The 18,392-nt window shown below is 34.4% G+C and overlaps 1 protein-coding gene across 1 annotated transcript in view; it reads right to left on the reverse strand.

Annotated features, from left to right (window-relative positions):
• Window positions 1-14,133, reverse strand: part of Rassf9 (Ras association domain family member 9) — a 37,284-nt gene extending 23,151 nt beyond the window's left edge. The window contains exon 1 of the mRNA XM_020186317.2: window positions 13,878-14,133. Coding sequence (XP_020041906.2) covers window positions 13,878-13,924 — 47 coding nt within the window. The 5' untranslated portion in view covers window positions 13,925-14,133. The remainder of the gene's footprint in view (window positions 1-13,877) is intronic.
• Between the last annotated feature and the right edge of the window lie 4,259 nt (window positions 14,134-18,392).

The raw sequence follows: 18,392 nt of genomic DNA on the forward strand, positions 1-18,392 counted from the left end.
TTAATATCTTATTTGATATTTATATTTGCGTATCCCAGAGAGACCTCAGATTTGATCCATCAAAACTAATTCATCTAAAGTGAGGATGACCTGGCTGTAGTAACTGTCACTCATTCATCACAACAGTTGATTCAGCTGACCTAGCCAGCTAGGTGGCTGGCCCCTTCCTCTTTCACCACTCTATATGCTTGGTTGAAGAGGGCAACCTTTCCTAATAGAGGAGGAACAGTCTGCATCAAGTATACACAAGTAGCTGTAGTAACTACTAGAACCTCCACAGAACTCTAAAGGATCAGGAGAAAGTAGGATAGTCAAGCTTCTAAGACTCCAGATACATCCAAATGCACCTATAAGGTGGATGCATTTCTTTACAAAAACAAACAAATAACCACTACAACAAAGAAACTAATTCATCATTTCCTGTGATTTCTCAAACTTTTTCATCTGCTCATTTCCTGTCTTACTGAGTACAATCTCTATCCCCCACTGTGTCTCCCAAGTTTGAAAACAGATAGTCTGCCTAGACTCTTTCCTCTACTGTTCACCCACTTCGACAACCAGTCACTATGTCTGCTTTATCTTTTCTTCTAAAGGACCCAAATACTTAGCTATATAACAATCATCACTACTACAATTCAGACTGTTCTCTGTTTTTATAACTATTAAACATTGTATTATTTGATTTTTTTGGCAGTTCTGGGGTTTGAACTCAGGGCTAGGCTGGCATTGTACCACTTGAGCCATGTCTCCAGCTCTTTTGGCTTTAGATAATTTTCAAATAGCACTTATGCCAGGGTCAGCCTGGACTATAATCCTCCTGCTTATGGTTCCCATGTAGCTCAGGTGGTGGGCATGCACTTCTGTGCCCAGCTTTCATTAGTTGAGATGGGGCTTTGTGAACCTTTTGCCTGAGCTGGCCTTGCAGTATAATCCTCCCAATTTCCACCTCCCAGGAAGCTAATGTTGCAGTTTTGAGCCACCACACCAAGTCAAATGTTATTATTATAAAATACTTCTTTGATATTTGTGCCTCATAATATTTCCATACTTCTATTGTTTTTAAACCTGAAATCTAGTTTTGTACTCTCCTTGATTAAAATCTCAAAATGGTTACCAAGCCTTTCATTTTAAGTCTGTTTTTCCCTCTCTCCCTTCCTCTTCCCTGCTCCTAGAATTCTTTCCATTTTCTGGCCCTCCAACTCAAGAGCTAGCATTCTTTAGCATGTATATCGAATTAGCCATTCCTAACTTCTTGCTGATCTCTGGCAGATCTGATATACTGTCACATATATAACCTTAGTGACCACTAGACTAGATCAAACTGCATTTGCTATGTTTATTTTTTTAACTCTTGGATTTCCAATAAGCTGTGTCCCTGTCCTGAAATCTGCCGCCCATTTTTTTTTCCTTCCATCTAAATCTTTCTCAACTTCAATGTTATTTCCTCAGGGAAAATTCTCTGATCTTTGAATAACCCCACTTTCACAACCCCAGATGGAAATGGGTGGCCATTCTTTACACTTCTACACACTCCAGTATAACAGCACTTTGTAATTACTGTGAGTAATGTTGGCTTTTTTGCTTTTGTGCTACTCAGATTCTGGATTGAATCTTTTACCTTTGAAGCCTAAAGCCAAACAAAATAGGTATTAAATGAATGTGTCTTTGGTGGGGGGATGGGATATAAAACTGGGGAGTTGGGGAAACAAGGAAATTTCTGTTTTCAGGCTAGATCATACTAAGGTCTGGTGGTTTTAACTGTTCTGCCAACTTTCTTATAATTACAGCCTATTGAAACAGCCTTGCCCACTTTATTATATACTGTCAATGGCTTTCTTCACACTGCAGTGACAGATTTATTGAGATAGTGATATGATGGCCAGGAACACCTAAAATGTTTGTCATGTACGACCTATACTCAAAAGTTGCCAACCTCTGACCTGATAATTTGAATGCACCAAGAAACTAGTCTTAATTTATTTTACTTTCAGCTATATTGGGGTTTGAACGTGGCAACTTGTGCTTGCTAGGCAGGAGCTCTACCACTTGAGCCATGCCTCCAGCACTTTCTGCTTTACTTACTTTTTCAGCTAGGGACTCACATTTTACTCTTGGAAGGTCTGGACTGAGAGCCTCCTACTTATGTCTCCCAAACAGCTAAGATTCGAAGTATATTCCACCACTCCAGGCTTGTTTACTAAGATGGGGGTGGGGGAGTCTCATTAACTTTTTGCCTAGGTCAAACTCAATCTTTGCCTCCCAAGTAGCTGCAGCCACAGTACCTACCCCTACACTTAATTTTTTTTAAATAATAAAATGTTTCTTAAACTTGAGCATCTTCACATGCACTCTGTATACAGCTCCCTAGGAGAGAAAAAGGTAAAAATAACACAAAAGAAACCTACAATCAAGTGGAAGTTATAGTAATGTTTGGAAGCAATTTCAGCTAAAGGTGATAATTAAAGCATCATTAAAAAGAGCTGTTTCATGTCGATTGAGTGGGATTAGCACGGGATTAGTCAGCCTCAAGGCCCTGACTAGACACCAGTGTGCTTTGCCGTCAAACCTCCACTCCAGGTGCAGCGTGCTCCCTATTAATCAGCCCCACATGGATGTGAGCTGGAGTGAGAGTAGGCTGGATGAACGGCAGCCTTCGTGGCCCCTTCTCAGGTGCAATGTGTGCAAACACCAGGTGTTTGGAGGTGGACTATTTGAAAACATTTAAATGATACTTTGGATTCTGCACTCTTCATGTTGAAGTTTTTCCCTCCTTGCTATTTTTTTTTCTGTTCTTTATGATGATACATCTATGTCCTCAGTTACTCAGAACCAGTTTTAGCAATCATGGTTCTTTCTAATTCCATCCTAACACTTCCCCTGTCCATTTAATTCCTATAAATTCTCATCTCTACCTTCTTCATTCTTATGTAAGATATCTCTTTAACTCACTGTCCCTTAACTGACCCACTCAGATTATTTCTCTACTCCCTCCATTATTTTCTGTGAGTCTCTTCCAAGTTAATTCTTATGCTGCAGAATTATGTCATTTTCTTGTTTACAGATTTTTTAGTGGTTCCTAGAAAATCAAATAAGTAAAATAATCATGTGGCCTTCCACAAACTACATTGATAGAGTGCCAAACTATTTGTCTTTCCTCTTATTTCTACTCTACCTGCAATGATCCTTTTCCCATCTTTTAGTATTCAAATCTTGCATCTTGTCTAGGGTCCAACTCTACTGCATTCTCGTGAAACCTGCAGAAAGGTGCTATTCCCTTTTCCCACCTGAAATATCACTTTGCCTGTATCTCCAGTAGTGAGTTCCAGGCTCCAATATCATAATAAACACTTCTTGAATAGTTACTAGGCATCTGAAACTTAACAAGGCCTGAAAACAATCATGAATTCCCCACCCCTTCTCCTCAAAATCTTCTCTTCTGTAAATATTTCCTTATCCATTGTTGGCACCACCATTCACAGCAGCTCAGGTCAAAAACTTCAGAATTACACTTCCTGTTTTCTTTTCTCTCATTCAATCCAAATCCTGTAAATTCTACTATCAAAGTGTATCCATGTTTTCACTTCCTTTCCTGCTCTACCATCATCACACTAGTTTTCATCTCTTGCTTAGACCCAGTAATAACTTCTCAAGTGGATTCTGTATTCCCTCTCCTACTGCAATTATCTTTTTCTCTACATATAGAAGCCAGCTTGACATTTTAAAATAATGTAAAGAAGATCATATAATTCCTCTGATAAACACCCTTTGGTAGATTTTCATTTCATTAAAGTGCAATCAATATCCCTTATGATTCACAAATACCTAAATATATCCTCATCTGGGACCTCAAGGACATCCCTTATTGTCTGTAAGATCTATTAATCGCTGCTCTTTCTCCTTTCTTCCCACAACTCTAAGCCCTATTCTACCACAGTGACTTTCCCCTTTCTGCTCCATCTGCCTAGAACAGTCTCCCTCCAGAGACTTATGTTCCCAGTTCTTTTTGTTCATCCAAGTCATAACTCAAAAGCCTCCTCTTCTCAGACTCTATACATTCTTCATTATAGCACTTTGTTTTCTTTCCTTATAGCAGCAATCACTATCTGTAATTTATTATTTGTTTATTATTTCTATACTGTCTGTCTATCTGCTCAATAAGAGTACAAATTTTGACTGTAGTTCTCACTGTTTTAACCCTAGCATCTAAAATACTATGTGGCACAGATGAGAAGGATAATAAATATTTGTTGTTGAATTCATGAATTTAGCATGGTACTTTAAAATTTCTATTTATATTTTATTTATGCAAGTCTATATGTCTGCTATTCAAGTTCTTTAAAACATAACCAATATAGGATTTATCACTAATATTTCATAATGCAACCCAAAATGTAGTTTTCACTTAAGAGTTTTGGATTTTAAAAACGACCAATCATATCTTGAGTCATAACAATGGACATATAAAAGACAGATATGTAAATCACATATCTGACAGAATGGAATAGCTCATGAATGTTTTATTTTTAGATGCTAAAATTTACAAACGATGCTGTAATATGTACTGACCATGTAACTTATTATGTTGCACAAGGTACCATTTTGCTTAATCCTCCAAATCGTTATTACAAGTAATTTCTCTCTAATTAAAAGCAAAATCTCTAAAAGATGTTCACATTTTATAAAGACAAAGTAGTACATTTCTAAGTCTTATAACTATTATTAATAGTTTAAGGAAAAAAATTCTGTCTTTTATTGCTGGAGTAGAAAAACAGGCAGAAATGAGGGCAAATACTTTCTGGAGATAATGTCCCTGGCTTCCTGCACAGTGAATAACGATGGAATCTTTAAGATCCACTGTAGCTTAGCAAGTGTTTTTTTTTAATTGTGTAAAAATCTTTCCTTCACATGTGACTGTAGTTATTATATGTGTACCCCATAGAAATAGCCAGGCATTTTCAAAAGCATCTCTCTTAACTTCCAAGCAAATGTGAAGTTTTATTTGCAGAACTAAAAATAAGTATCCTCAGGTTCTACTGTGAGAGCCTACAATGTCTTAAAACTAATTCCATCCTACTGGGAGCTAAATTCCCTCAGTTCCCCACAACTGCATGGAAATCCACTGGGATTGAAAGAAATGAGAGTAAACAAGAAGCAGTAGAGTAGCTAAAAGTACTTGAAGTGTCTGTAATATTCCCACCTCATTGGTTGAAAACAGCAAGTATAGATCATGGAGTTTACAGATAAGCTTCAGACACAAAGCTTCAATCAATTTGCACCATAATTAGTGGGCATGAAAATTCACAAAAGTTGGATCACTGTCCACATAATGGAATTAAAATTTGAAAGACTCAGAAAATGATTGAATAACTTAGATATATAATCAGATAAACTAGCCAATTTAATATAATTATTAAATTGAACAGCAATCAACCACAGTTAATTTTAAGTCTGACAATATTATAGAAACACATTCTTAATTTTTCTTTCTAAATGCTCCTTTGCAACCTCAATTGTAAAATATTGTTTTTTACCAACTCAACCATGAGCTAGATTTTTGCTAAATTTGGCCATATTGCTGCCTGATTCCTGAATTCTTCTCTTTTGATTATGCTATCTGAGTCAGTCTTACCTCTACATGATTCAGCCCCCTCCTACATCTTTTTGTACATCTTATTGTGTTCTCTTCTCTTGTCCAAGCCTGTCACAGTGGGAGTGTAATAAATGCTACTTAATATGATGATGCTCCTTTTTCTTTTACTTCCATTTACTTCTATCTCATATACTTCTGTTTTGAGTCAATTATCAACACTTACTAAGCACAAACTCTACACAGGAGCAGCCTTTCTCAACTCCAACATTTGTACTCTCATTTTCTTAATTATATTATAAAGATTGTGAGTTTTATCTATCATGCCATCAATAGTTTCCCATAGAAGAGTGATTTTTTTTTAAGTTTTTGCATGAACTATTTAACTATAGCACTATATTATTCAATTAGGAGCTTAATCTCTAAGAAATGGAGCTGTGTCTTTACATGTCTGATATGGTACCAAATACAGAGTTTACCAGTTCTAAAGAAATAAGCTAACAATTTTTTTTTCATAACATTCGTATATCTGTATTGCAAATTTAGAATTGTGCTTAGCAAAAACTGAACACTAACCAACTCTTAGATATTATTATTTATAAGATTTTTTTCTTTGTAAAGAGGAAATAAACACATAACTTTCATTATAATGAAAGTTATATGAGCTCATGCACCATGGTCTAGGTAAAATATAATTCCGACAACTCCTGCTTATAACTCTGCTTTATAAGATATCTTCAAAAAGTAAACAAGAGTGCAATAAGATTTAATTTTACTTTGCAGAGGATATTTTAGAATCATAGAAGTTTAGATACCAAAGGAATCTGAAATATTCAAGTTCTGACTTAATTAGATAATGATAAAGATAAAATATTTTAATTATGCATCATTTCTTTTTATCATAATTATGCAAAAACACATAAGAAAATATTCCTTAAACTATGTTGTGGTATATATTGTGCTATATGGTGCAAAATTATTAATGATCCCATAATTTGGCTTGAAAGAGGTATAATAATAAAACTTTAAAGTTATTGGAACCCAAACACTCATCAAAATTGAAAGATAGATTTTTGACAACATTTGTAATCATTTCTAATTATGTTCAATCATTTATAATCTGTCTCTGAATAGCAATGTGAAAAACAGATCAATGGTGATGCAAAAATTATAGTGCATGAAGATTAAGATTTCAAAGCCCCAAATATCCTGCTATATATATTTTTTAAGTTTAGGTATATTTTATGGTATTTTTCATCTAACAGACCTGGATGGTGACTGAGTGATTTATTGGGCATTTATTATGTTCTACGACTATGCTCAGTATTTCATATATAACCAGATTCAATCCAAACACTTCATGGTTTAGGGTTAATTCTGTTTTTAAGATGAGCAACTAACTCCTAAGTAGACCATTTAGGGGAATATTTTACAGCATGAATTTGAATACTGACTTTGCCTGATTACTTGCACTGCTCTGTGTCTTAGCTGTCTCTTATGTACAATAAGGGAAATAATAGTACCTTTGTTACAACATTATTTTAAGTATTAAATGATTTGATTCTATAAATCACACAGAGCTTTATCTTATAACATTGTAAGAAACATTTAAGGAGTAATTTACCCTGAAATCACTGAAGCATAAGCATCAGGATCCCCTCATTTTCCTAACTGCTTGCTAAGCCCCAGAATGGATTTAAGATTTAAAAAGGAACTTGCATATTGTTTTACATAGAGGGCATCCTCCTAGCACACAGATATTGTAAAATTTGGATATGCAGTTTCATGTCATTATTATTATTGTCATATTAGAAAAATTAAATATTTGCCCTGAGGTGCACAACTAGTCCTGACATAGCTGGGGTAGGTCCTAAAGATTGTGACTAGAGAGCTCAAATTCTTAGCCAAAATATTTTTCTGTATATTTCTGGAACTTTTCCTTTGTCTCATAAACTATAATTAGTACAAAGACCATAAATTCTCCTTTCATGTAATAGAATAAATATTTCCCAATCATATTTTCCTCTTATCTCAAAAGAAGGGACAAATGCTCCACATTCAACAGCAGGGTCTGTAGTGGCTAGTTGTCATCCACAAGGGGCATGATAGAAGTAAGAGCATCAACAGAGAAGAATTAGTCATAGTGCTCTTTCTTTTTTTTTTTTCTTTGTTTCTTTTTATCAAAAACCAGTAAAATCTACTACAGCATTCTTTGACAGCTATGGCATTCACTATTTGAAGAAAAGGTGAAGTTGTGTCTAGTAGCAAGGATGATGAAAGGTCAACCTTGCTTTTGTGGATTCATTCTTTATGTTACCTATTCAATCTTTCAACAAAAATGTACTGACCCACTTCTCTGTAGATACTGCATAGGAATCAGCTATATTTTAAGAGTGTATGTTGGGTGACTTTATTCCAATAACAAATAGTCACTGGTTATTTGGCAAGCCATAAATTCCAGAAATTAACCATTCATAAGTTTAAATAAAAAAAAAGAAAGTTAAGGTCCTTGCTCTCATTGGGCCTATATCTCATTAGAATTTTTATAGAAATATTGTCACTTTATTTACAAAAACAGAGGGCATAAACTTTTGAGATAATTTTCTTTGTCAACACTTTTAGTAGCCATTAATCATTTGTATTCTTGAAATATCTTGTCTAACATTTCAGTTAACCACCTTCCCCAAACTCTTTTCCATTTAAAAAAAATTACTTTATACTTGAGTGACTACTTTTACTAATAATTGCTTACCATTATATCCAACAAATATGAAAAGTTTCTCTAGAAGATGTGGGATTACAACAGACAACAATAGAAGGTAATGACAATGTATTAAAATACTAGATAATTAGCCCATAAGAATTCAGTTGTGTTTTGCTTATGTTGTTTTTGGATGTCTTTAGAAACTCTTTAAGCAAATATACATTAACAAACATTAAGGGCTGGTGGAGTGGTTCAAGTGGTAGAGTGCCTGCCTAGCAAGCATGAATCCCTAAGATCAAAACCCAGTACCGTCAAAAAAAACCATTAAAACATAGACATTTCCTGAACTTTTCCAATGATGCAGATATCATGAGAACTCATTTTAGAATGCCAAAATGCTAGAGACCGGTTGCTTGTCACGGACTGGTATCCACAAACACCTGGAAGCGGTAAACACATACTCCACTTCCTTTCATTTTTAGTAAAATAATAATTTTTAAAAAGCTACACATTTGTGAGATACTTACAGCAATCATCATCTCTCCTGGACCTATACACTAATTAAAGAGCTTCAAAACCTTCTTAGTTATGCAGTCCAGCTAATCAAGACATTTTCTAAATTACATTGTTAACCAGCTATAAAGGTTTTGAAACTTGTTTCCAAAAAATCCATTTAGGAACTGTTCACATTGTCAGGTAGTATGCATTGGTTTGGCATTTAATATATCTTATATAGTAGCTGTTAATTTGGCTTAGGTTTTTTTAAGTAGCAGTTCAAGTTTTAACCTGGAGCTTAATCTCACCCCGCCAATGCTCTTGGGATATTTTTGCCAGGGAGAAAACATTCCAGTCACTGTTACTAATGGGCTGTCTACTGTAAACTAACAGCTACTTAAGTCCCTGGGTATCCTTGGCAGAAATCTCTTTCAGTCAACCCAGAGAAATATGAAGATTTATATACTCAAATATCTTACAATTCTTAATACAATTTTGGGAATGCGTCAAGTCTTTTATTTGATGGTCACACAAAATAGTATATGGTATTTTCCCATTTTGCAGAATTCATAGGTTACCATACTTCTAATTACAGAGAGGAGACATTCTTCTTACCAAAAACTTTTACCCTAACCATAAGCTTAGTTCTTTCTTCTAATGATGCAGTCATTGTATGATTCTTTTTATGGCAGCAATATAATGTACCTGGTTTTTAAAAAACTGGCCAGGCATGTTCTAATTGCTCAAAAGCAAATTTTATAAACAATCATAAAACAATAGAACTATACTTTACTTAAAATATTTTCATTGCAAGTACATTTTCTGTGGCCTTTTAATTCAGGTTTAATATAAGGATGTATGATATTGCCTGTGATAAACATTTATCCATATGCTTAGGGAAACCCAGGAGAAAGACTTCAAGTGACTCAAGCAAAAACAAACAGAAGTCAAAACAGTACTTGAAAATAATTATAAAGTCTTTTTAGTTGGATTTAACCTTTTTAAAGTAAGTTTTTTTTTAACAAATCACCTACATGAACTATTCTAATTTCATATTTCAGACAAATATAAGGGGCACAGCTTCACTGATTTTCTTTGTAGGAAGTTTTGATAAGAGTTCCAATTTTCTGTCTTCAGATTGTATTAAAAGCCCTAGAAATCATGTCCTGAGTGAGTTGCACATGCCTCTAATCCTAGCACTCAAGGGGCTGAGGCAAAAGGACCTCAAGATCAAGGCCAGCCTAGGCTACATAGAGAGACTTTGTCTAAAAAGTTTTTTAAAAATTATGTTCCATATCCATGAGTGTAAACTTTAGAAACGATCCTTATTGCTTTTTAAAGGCACTAATTTATAAAATGATTATTACTTTGAAAACATAATCTTACAATCACATTCACAAATGGAACCTGCGTGAATAGGTTAATAACCTGTTCAATTATTCAGCGAGCATATGAATAGTAAATTAATGTCTTTAATTTTTTACTTCTTTGGGTTTTATGTAAGAAACAATGGCTGACTAGTGACTTTTCAGAAATTTGAATAGTTTATTGGAAAACTGTCTGAAATTTGCATCATTTTTATTGTTCACATTGACCAAAAGTCTTATTAAAAAAGACATTCAGCAATCTTCATTTGCAGAGCATTTTATTACTCTACAATAAAAATAAACAATATATTTCCTAAGACCAAGAAACCTTTTGAAAATTGTATTCTTCCAATTAAACATTACTACAATCAAAACATTTTAAAAGATTAATTCTGTTATAAGCATTAAAAATTTGATTGGTTTCACGTCTTTTATCTGTATGAAAGCTTGAAAAAAATCATAATTTTTGTATTCCCAAATTATCTTGAGAACATGTATTATTCTTCAATTTCCTAAAGAATATTTCCTAAATTCTTAAATATAATTATTTTACTATCTTCTTATGTTTTGATTATATCAAACCAATCCTTTATAATTTTTTTTTTTTTTTTGCCATACTGGGGCTTGAACTCAGGGCTTACACTTTCAGCCACTCCACAAATCCTTTTTTGTGATGGTTTTTTCTGAAATACAGTCTCAGAAGCTATTTGGCTTCGAACTGCGATCCTCCTGATCTCTGCTTCCTGAGTAGCTAGGATTACAGTTATGAGCCACTGATGCCCGGTCCTAAAATATTTAGTTCGATATAATACCATCTTACATCACATGATGAATAAGGAATAAAATATAATTATTGTGTTTCTAGTTGGAATAGAAATTATAATTTAGCTTACAAAATGAAATAAAGAACTGTATTACAGGTCCACAACGTGCCAGGCACGGTTAGAGGCATGAAAACATTATGGTGTCTAGACAGATGTAGCCCCACCCTCTTCAAGCATTACTTTGTGTTCTCTCAAAGTTGTTATGCCTCCTGTTTGAAGTTTCATTTGCATCCTGTTTATCTCTAAAACTCTCAAATATTCATTTACTATGAGAGCAACTACGGAACTTTCTTATGAGCTTCAATCTTGGGTGATTAAATGTCACTCCAAAAGTGAACAAAGATAAAAAGCACGCAGAAAAATTCAGAAAAATATTTCACAAAATTTTATGATCTCAAATCTCCTATATTCCTTTTAGCAATTTATATTTATTCATGATGATGAAGATGCAATTTACTCAAGTAATCACTTCATTATGTTGCATACCACAAGAAAGAAATGTTACTTAAATTCTTCATTCATGTTCTACTATATATATGTAGCTTACAAATATATATATATACACATATATAGGATATATATCCTATAGAATACATTTATATTATATATACATATGTACATATAGATAGATATCCTATAAGATACTATCTGGATAGATAGAAAAATAGATGATAGATAGATGAATTTATTATCTCTTATCAAATAAGTGTGTCATCATTCATCACATTTTTTGTAAGTTGAAGTGGATTCATTCAAACTCTTTTGGAACCTAATAAATAAAATGGATAAATTTAACACCTAACTAATTTTTACCTGTGGTTTCACCTTTAGAAGATTAAAAGAGCAAGACTAAATACCAAAATACATTAATTCTATTTCAATACATCATGACATTTATTCATTGTTTATTTGGAAATATGCATATTTTCATGTTCTTGACCACTGCTATGATTTAAGCTTAACTTTCAATTTGTAGTTTTCTAATCTGAAAGGGGAGCACTCAGTTGTAAGAACAGTTTCACAGCTCCTCATTGTTACTGCCTTTGCTACAACTCTGATGATCATGATAGAACAACATCTTCAGGATACCGTTCCATTTTCCCAGAGAAACTTGAAACACATTTAAACTTCCTATTTTCTTTTTGCTGCTTCTATCTTTTCATAATTTGCATAGAAAATATTTTATTAAAAGTGTTTCTATCCTTACCTCCAGTGAGAGCCAGTTTTTATGTACAATTGATGGTGCAATGACAAAACTGACCTGATGAAAGTGAGTATGTACCTTCTGTGGTGAAAGTGAAAATGTACTTTTTCTAAGGGAAAGTTGCTGGGGTGCAAACAAAGTGTTATTACACTGTCCTTTGCAAACCAGTGATAGATATCTTGAATTGCTTTAAAAAACACTCAAAGAAAAAAACCCTCTCAATATAAAACTTGTTTGCTTGCCAGAAACACAATTTGTTTTACAAAATAACAAACTTTTCCAAAGTAATATTTTGAATATTTTGATGGCATTTAACAAATGCCAATGCTATAATAATAGCACTACAAAAAATCACTTAAAAACCAGAATTTGGGGAGGTGTTGGTATGCCTTTCTGGAATATTTTCTTTAATAAAACACCACCAAGTAAAACAAAAATCTGTTCTTGGTAACTCCCATCTAGCTTTTGAAAAATACTCCAATCACTTTGTTATAGTATACATAAAAAATACTTATTTCATAAATGCTACATTTATAACACATTATCAAGTTAGTAGTAAACAAAACTGGTAGAAAAAGTTTTACAGTATTTATTATGTCATTTTACTTCTGTAAGAAAACCAAGTCAACAAAATCATTAATACATTTGGAATGGGCTCAAAGCAGAATAAAGTAAATATAAAATAAAGTATGGAGATTTATTTTAAAGTCATATCATAATATTGTCATCCAGACACTTTAAAATAATTATATCATTTCCTACCATGTAATTGTATCCGTTTAAATTTACACTTAGCAAATTATGACACGCACAAACAGGTATAATTGAAGACGAGTGGTAGAAGAACCCCATGCCAAAACAAATACATTATAAATATAAAGCCCATCATTAAAATTGTCCTCATTTTTGGCATAAAAATGTAACATTTAAGTTGTGAATAAAGTGTTCAATTGGACTGAAACGCACATATTGGTCCAAGAAAAATCTCTGCGTGTACACATATTTTAAGTCCTTGTATTTAAACTACAAACATTGTAGACTTGGGATATCAAATTGAATCAAAGTAGTCGTAATGCAGATTAAGAAGGGCAGCTGCTGGAATCCTTTCTTAGTGCCTAAACTGCCTAAAGTTCTCAAAGATTTTCGAAAGAAACAGCTCATCAGAAGTTTCTCTACATAGTGTTTTCACTTGGGAACTTACCAGGTTTCAGGAATGTCCCCCTCTCAGGGGAACCAAAGCTTTGCTTCCAAATTCTATCAGAAACTGTGTTTTCCATTCTAATAAGTGGCTATGAGTTCTAGTTATGACTTTATCAAACTTTTAACCATACCTATAATATTCTAAAATTCTGTTTGAACAAAATGAAACTTGTAATCTTACTACCCTCAAAAGTGCAGAACAATGAAAAGAGAGACTGTCCATGATAGTTGTGGACTCAAAATGACCAAAAGAGGAAAAGGGAGTCAAAATTAAGCGTTCATTATTTTCTGCCAACATGTGGTGGCTACTACCATCATCAATCCTGGAACAATACCCTCATGAACTGGGTATTCACATTATACTGAACTCCCCGGGGCTCTGTGCCCTCAAATCAGCTTTCATCAGAATCTAAACGAAAGGAGACACATACTTTCACATGTAGGTTCTGTGAACACACACACACACACACACACACACACACACACAAACCTCTACCTGTTTTTATGCCGAGTCTTCAGCAAGTTTCTTCCAAAGGGAGCCATGATCAGTAAAACAAGCAAATATCCAAGGCTTTATCTCAAAGTGGTCTGAGGCTAGGGGTGTGTGTTTCCAGGGTGAAGGAAAGAGGGCTGGAAGCTTCCTCTTCCCCTGCTCAGATGTCCTGCCTTTCAGCTCATTAGTAGCTGGCTGAGAGAGTTGCTGGAAGTTGTGCAACTGCTGCTTAACTTTGAACTGCAGGATTGTTGTGGCTGCTGCGCCTTTGGAGAGCTGCCCAGCTTCAGCCTCCAAGAAAGCATTTGGAAGCAGGAAAAGAAAAAAAAAAAAAGAGAGAGAGAGAGAGGAAGGGAGGGGGACTCTATTGTGTTCTGCTCTTATTTACAGACTAGCTTATCTTCAAGAACTGCCAACCCCACAGTCATAGTAATACCTATGGAATGGGAATTTAACTCGATTTGGAAACCCCCCTTTTCCCTGCTCTCCACACCCAACCACACAAGGTGAATACACATAAAAGGTTTAAAGTAAATCCCGCCCCCCCACCTCCCAGCCAGCTCTAGTCTGTGGAAAGTAACCTGATCATGGCAAGCAGAAGTGAGGGCCGAAACTTCCTTGCCTACCTATTTGGCACAAAAATATCCTGTCCCGAGTGCTAGTGCTTTAAGTTAAGGAGGAGGGAAAGTAGAGACTGGATCAGGCTGGACTCACAGACCATTCGGGATTTTAAAGCCTCTGGGCTCAGGATCACAAGAGCTTTCCTCACCTCCTCCCCTCCACACTCAAGTTCATCTTGCAAGTTGACAGACCAAAGGGCTCCAAGAGTGACAGATAACAGCCTTGGAGAAGAAGCCAGCAGGGGTTTTTCTATCTGACTCCCATGACCCCTGCCTCACCTCTGCCTCTCCTGGGCTTCATCTCTTGGGAGTTTTAGAGGAAAAGCAAAATGTTTGCTCCCACAGCTCAACTACAAAAGAGAAAAAAAGGCTCATGGAACTCAGGTGTGCAGTTGAGTTCAAGGGGTGGGCAGATTCCACCTAGCTGCAGCAGACCTCGAACCCATGACAGAGAAGGAGGACCCAGAGCCCAGCATCCGCAGCACCTTAGGGAAGACACTTGGCGGGGGCAAGTGTCCTGGAGAATTTTCCAGGGACTTTTCTTCTAGGATTTCACCTAACACCCCTTCCATCAGCCCCTCCCCACTTCGCCATGCCCCTAATCTTGGGGTTCCACTGCAGATCATGATGGATGGAGGGAATAGATGCCAATGGGCTGTGGGGTCCTCTGAATCACACTTCAGACTGAGGAGTCTCTGGGACCTGGCAAAGAACATAAGAGGCTCACACTTTCTATGGGAGTCTTCCTGGGTCTCTAACACCAAAGCCAACTCAAAGGTTTCTGTAATTCTTACAAGCACTGATTTATGCTGGATTCTACAGCGCTCAGAAAAGAAAAAAAATCATTTTTCATTACTTACTGTCATAATTCATAATTCTCTGCTAGTTTATATTTTATGTGTATATGTTTTTATATATTATTTTACTATTTAAAATTACATTTTTCTTTGTAATTCTATGTAAGACATGTTAGACATATGCCTCCAAATGGTTATAAATTTACAAAAGTACTATAGCCAGTTTTATAATTGAGTTACTTTTTTTATAGTCTTAGGAAATAGAATTATTTAAGAATACACATATGCATCTTACAGTACTAGAGAAAGCTTACAATATCAAAGATAACCATGACATATATTGTTTCTATGTATAAATATAAAGCTTGTATATACACTTTGCATGCTAGATACATGTGTATATAAGCACTTTACGTGCAATAAAAATCACATAATCTTGGGTATACTTCCATTTTAGCTCAATGTTAACACATAAGAATGATTTAAACTACTATGGAAGTTTGCCCAGTTGTTCTAAGGTGTTCAAAATATAATCCCCCAAAGCTATGCTGTTTACTTATTAATGCAATGATTTCAGTTGATTTGTAAAGAAATTCCTGCTTACAAACATCTCTGTGTATCCTGTAGTCTTGATTCTACATCCTTATTAACAAACACAATATGTGTGCTGTATTTTTCAGTACAAAAGTTTTACTGGAGAAAGAGGAAAGAGCATTACATCTTTATTAGCATAATATTATGTTGACTTTCAAGTTATCACAAATGAGTTTCGTTTAGGATGTTGTTATTCCTCATATAAAATATCCTATTAATATTTTTCATAACATGCCCTTTGATGTGTAAAAATTAAACACAGAAAGGTTTGTATACATTAAGCATGCACAAATTTTATTTGTTAATTATACATCAATAAAGATGGGGGAAGAAAAACACACAAAGGATTATTATACCTCAGGTACTAAAAGTCTAAAAAAAATACAAAACATGGACACTAATACCCAAGTAGAAAAATAAGCAAGTGACTATATCAAAGTGAGAAAATATCAAAACGATGTTTAAAAAGTATATTCACTAGTAACCAGATACTGTATAGTTAATTTGAAATGAAGTTTTTATTTTTAGTTTACAAAGTTGTCTGATTTTTAAAGTGATGCTCATCTCTGTCAGTATGATGATAAGGGTGAGAGTATAGTACTCTACAGGAATAGTATAAACTGGCATGTCATGTTTTAGAACAAATTTGGCTAGGCATAGCAATTACTTTAAAATAGTTAAAATTTCACCCATTCTTTTCTCCTAAGAATTCCTCCCTCCCAAAATATCAGCTCCATAAAAAGCTTGTTCTCATTGATATTAATTTTTATAACTAAAGGAAATAATGGCTATGCAATGCCGACACATTGTATTAGCCTACATGCTTATTTTTGCTATGAGGCTGAAGATGTTAAAAAAAATCTCACACTTGAAAATAAGGCAAGTAAATGACGGCTTGTCCTTTAAACGATATAATGGAGTGCTGTCAAATAGGTCTTCTCAAAGTTTATCCAATTCTCCAGAAGATGCATTCTACAGTACTTATTTATAAATATGGCAAATTTCTTAATGAATAAAATGTTTAAAGGAAGATTTTGATGGAAGAAAATGGTTAGAATGTCCTTTCAACTCATCTATCAGTATGAGGTTAGGCAAAATAGAAAATACATATTCCCTCACACAGTTAGATTAACATTTGAAAAACCAAAATGGAAGCTAATACAGTACTCAATAAAGAAAAAAGAAAAACTGAGGGAATATGCTCCTCAATTTAATAAAGATTATTTAAATTGTGGTTGAATTGGTATCAAAAGCTAAACAGTGCTAAGACATCCTCTGGTAGAAAATATCCTGTTTAAAGGTGTATTACCAAGAAAATATCTATATAAATTTTTCTCTCACTTAATTTTAAAGCATAGACCTAACCTTTGTTTATATTAAGAAGTCTTGATACCCTTATTGACAACTAAATTTCAGAATTATTTAAGCTGAACGTATGCATGCACATCATGGATCACAAAGCCTGAGCAGAAGCTTTCAACTATTTAAATCAATGTCTCAAAGATCTTCCTCTTCCAATACTTTACAAAACCAAACTTTTAAAAATACTGCCTTGGTTACCAGTGTTGGGGTGGGGGAAGAAATGGGGAGATGGAGGACAAATTTACAAACAGAAAATATGTTGGATGTATGAATCTCAAGAACCAATTCCATCATGAGAGCTATAGGTAATAACAATGCATTGCATTCAGGATTTTTACTGATTGAGTGGATTATAGCTGCTCTTGCCTCAGGGGAAGAAGTGCAATTTTTTTTTTCCAAGAAGAATTCCACTAGTGCTTAATAATCTCATGATTATTTTTAACATGTGAGATGTAAGATTTGCTAATTTATTCCACTATAGTAAACATTTAACTATCTCTCTCTACATATATATACACATTAAATATACACAATAAAATTTATCTTAAAAATAAAAAATAAATAAAAATACCACTTTCATTCCCAGCTTATGTCCTTCTAAATTCTTCAAAAATTAACAGAATTGACTCTTTAATCTGACATTCTAGGCTCCTTATTATATGAGAGTCTCTTACCAGTGACAATAACATGTGTGACTTCACTAAAAAAAAAGACACAGATATAGCATGGGAGCTAAGTTAACACTGGAGCTACTTAGAGATCCATGTCACAGGCCTGACACTTCCTAGTGGAGACCTTGGGGTAGTTGGTTAAGTTGTTGGGGCCTCAGTTTTCTGATCTGAAAGATGCAGAAAGTAAGAACAATACACCCACACTTTCTCATGAGATGCAAGTTTAAAAGGAAGCTTTTCTTTTTAAAAAAAACTTTCTTACATACATGTATTGTATTCTTAGTTTTAGTAATTTCTTCTTCACATTTTAATGATTAAATTGATTTACTGGTATTTTTATCATAGCCATCTGTATTGGTAGGAGACAGTTTTCCCCAGGACTTGCCTAAAAAGAACAGCAGAGCTAAAATTCTAACTCTTGGATTGCACACAGTACTTGATTGTGAGCCAATTTCACCACTCACTTGGTAATCT

This window comes from Castor canadensis, chromosome 8 (assembly GCF_047511655.1).
Source record: "Castor canadensis chromosome 8, mCasCan1.hap1v2, whole genome shotgun sequence".
NCBI classification, from domain to species: Eukaryota; Metazoa; Chordata; class Mammalia; order Rodentia; family Castoridae; genus Castor; species Castor canadensis.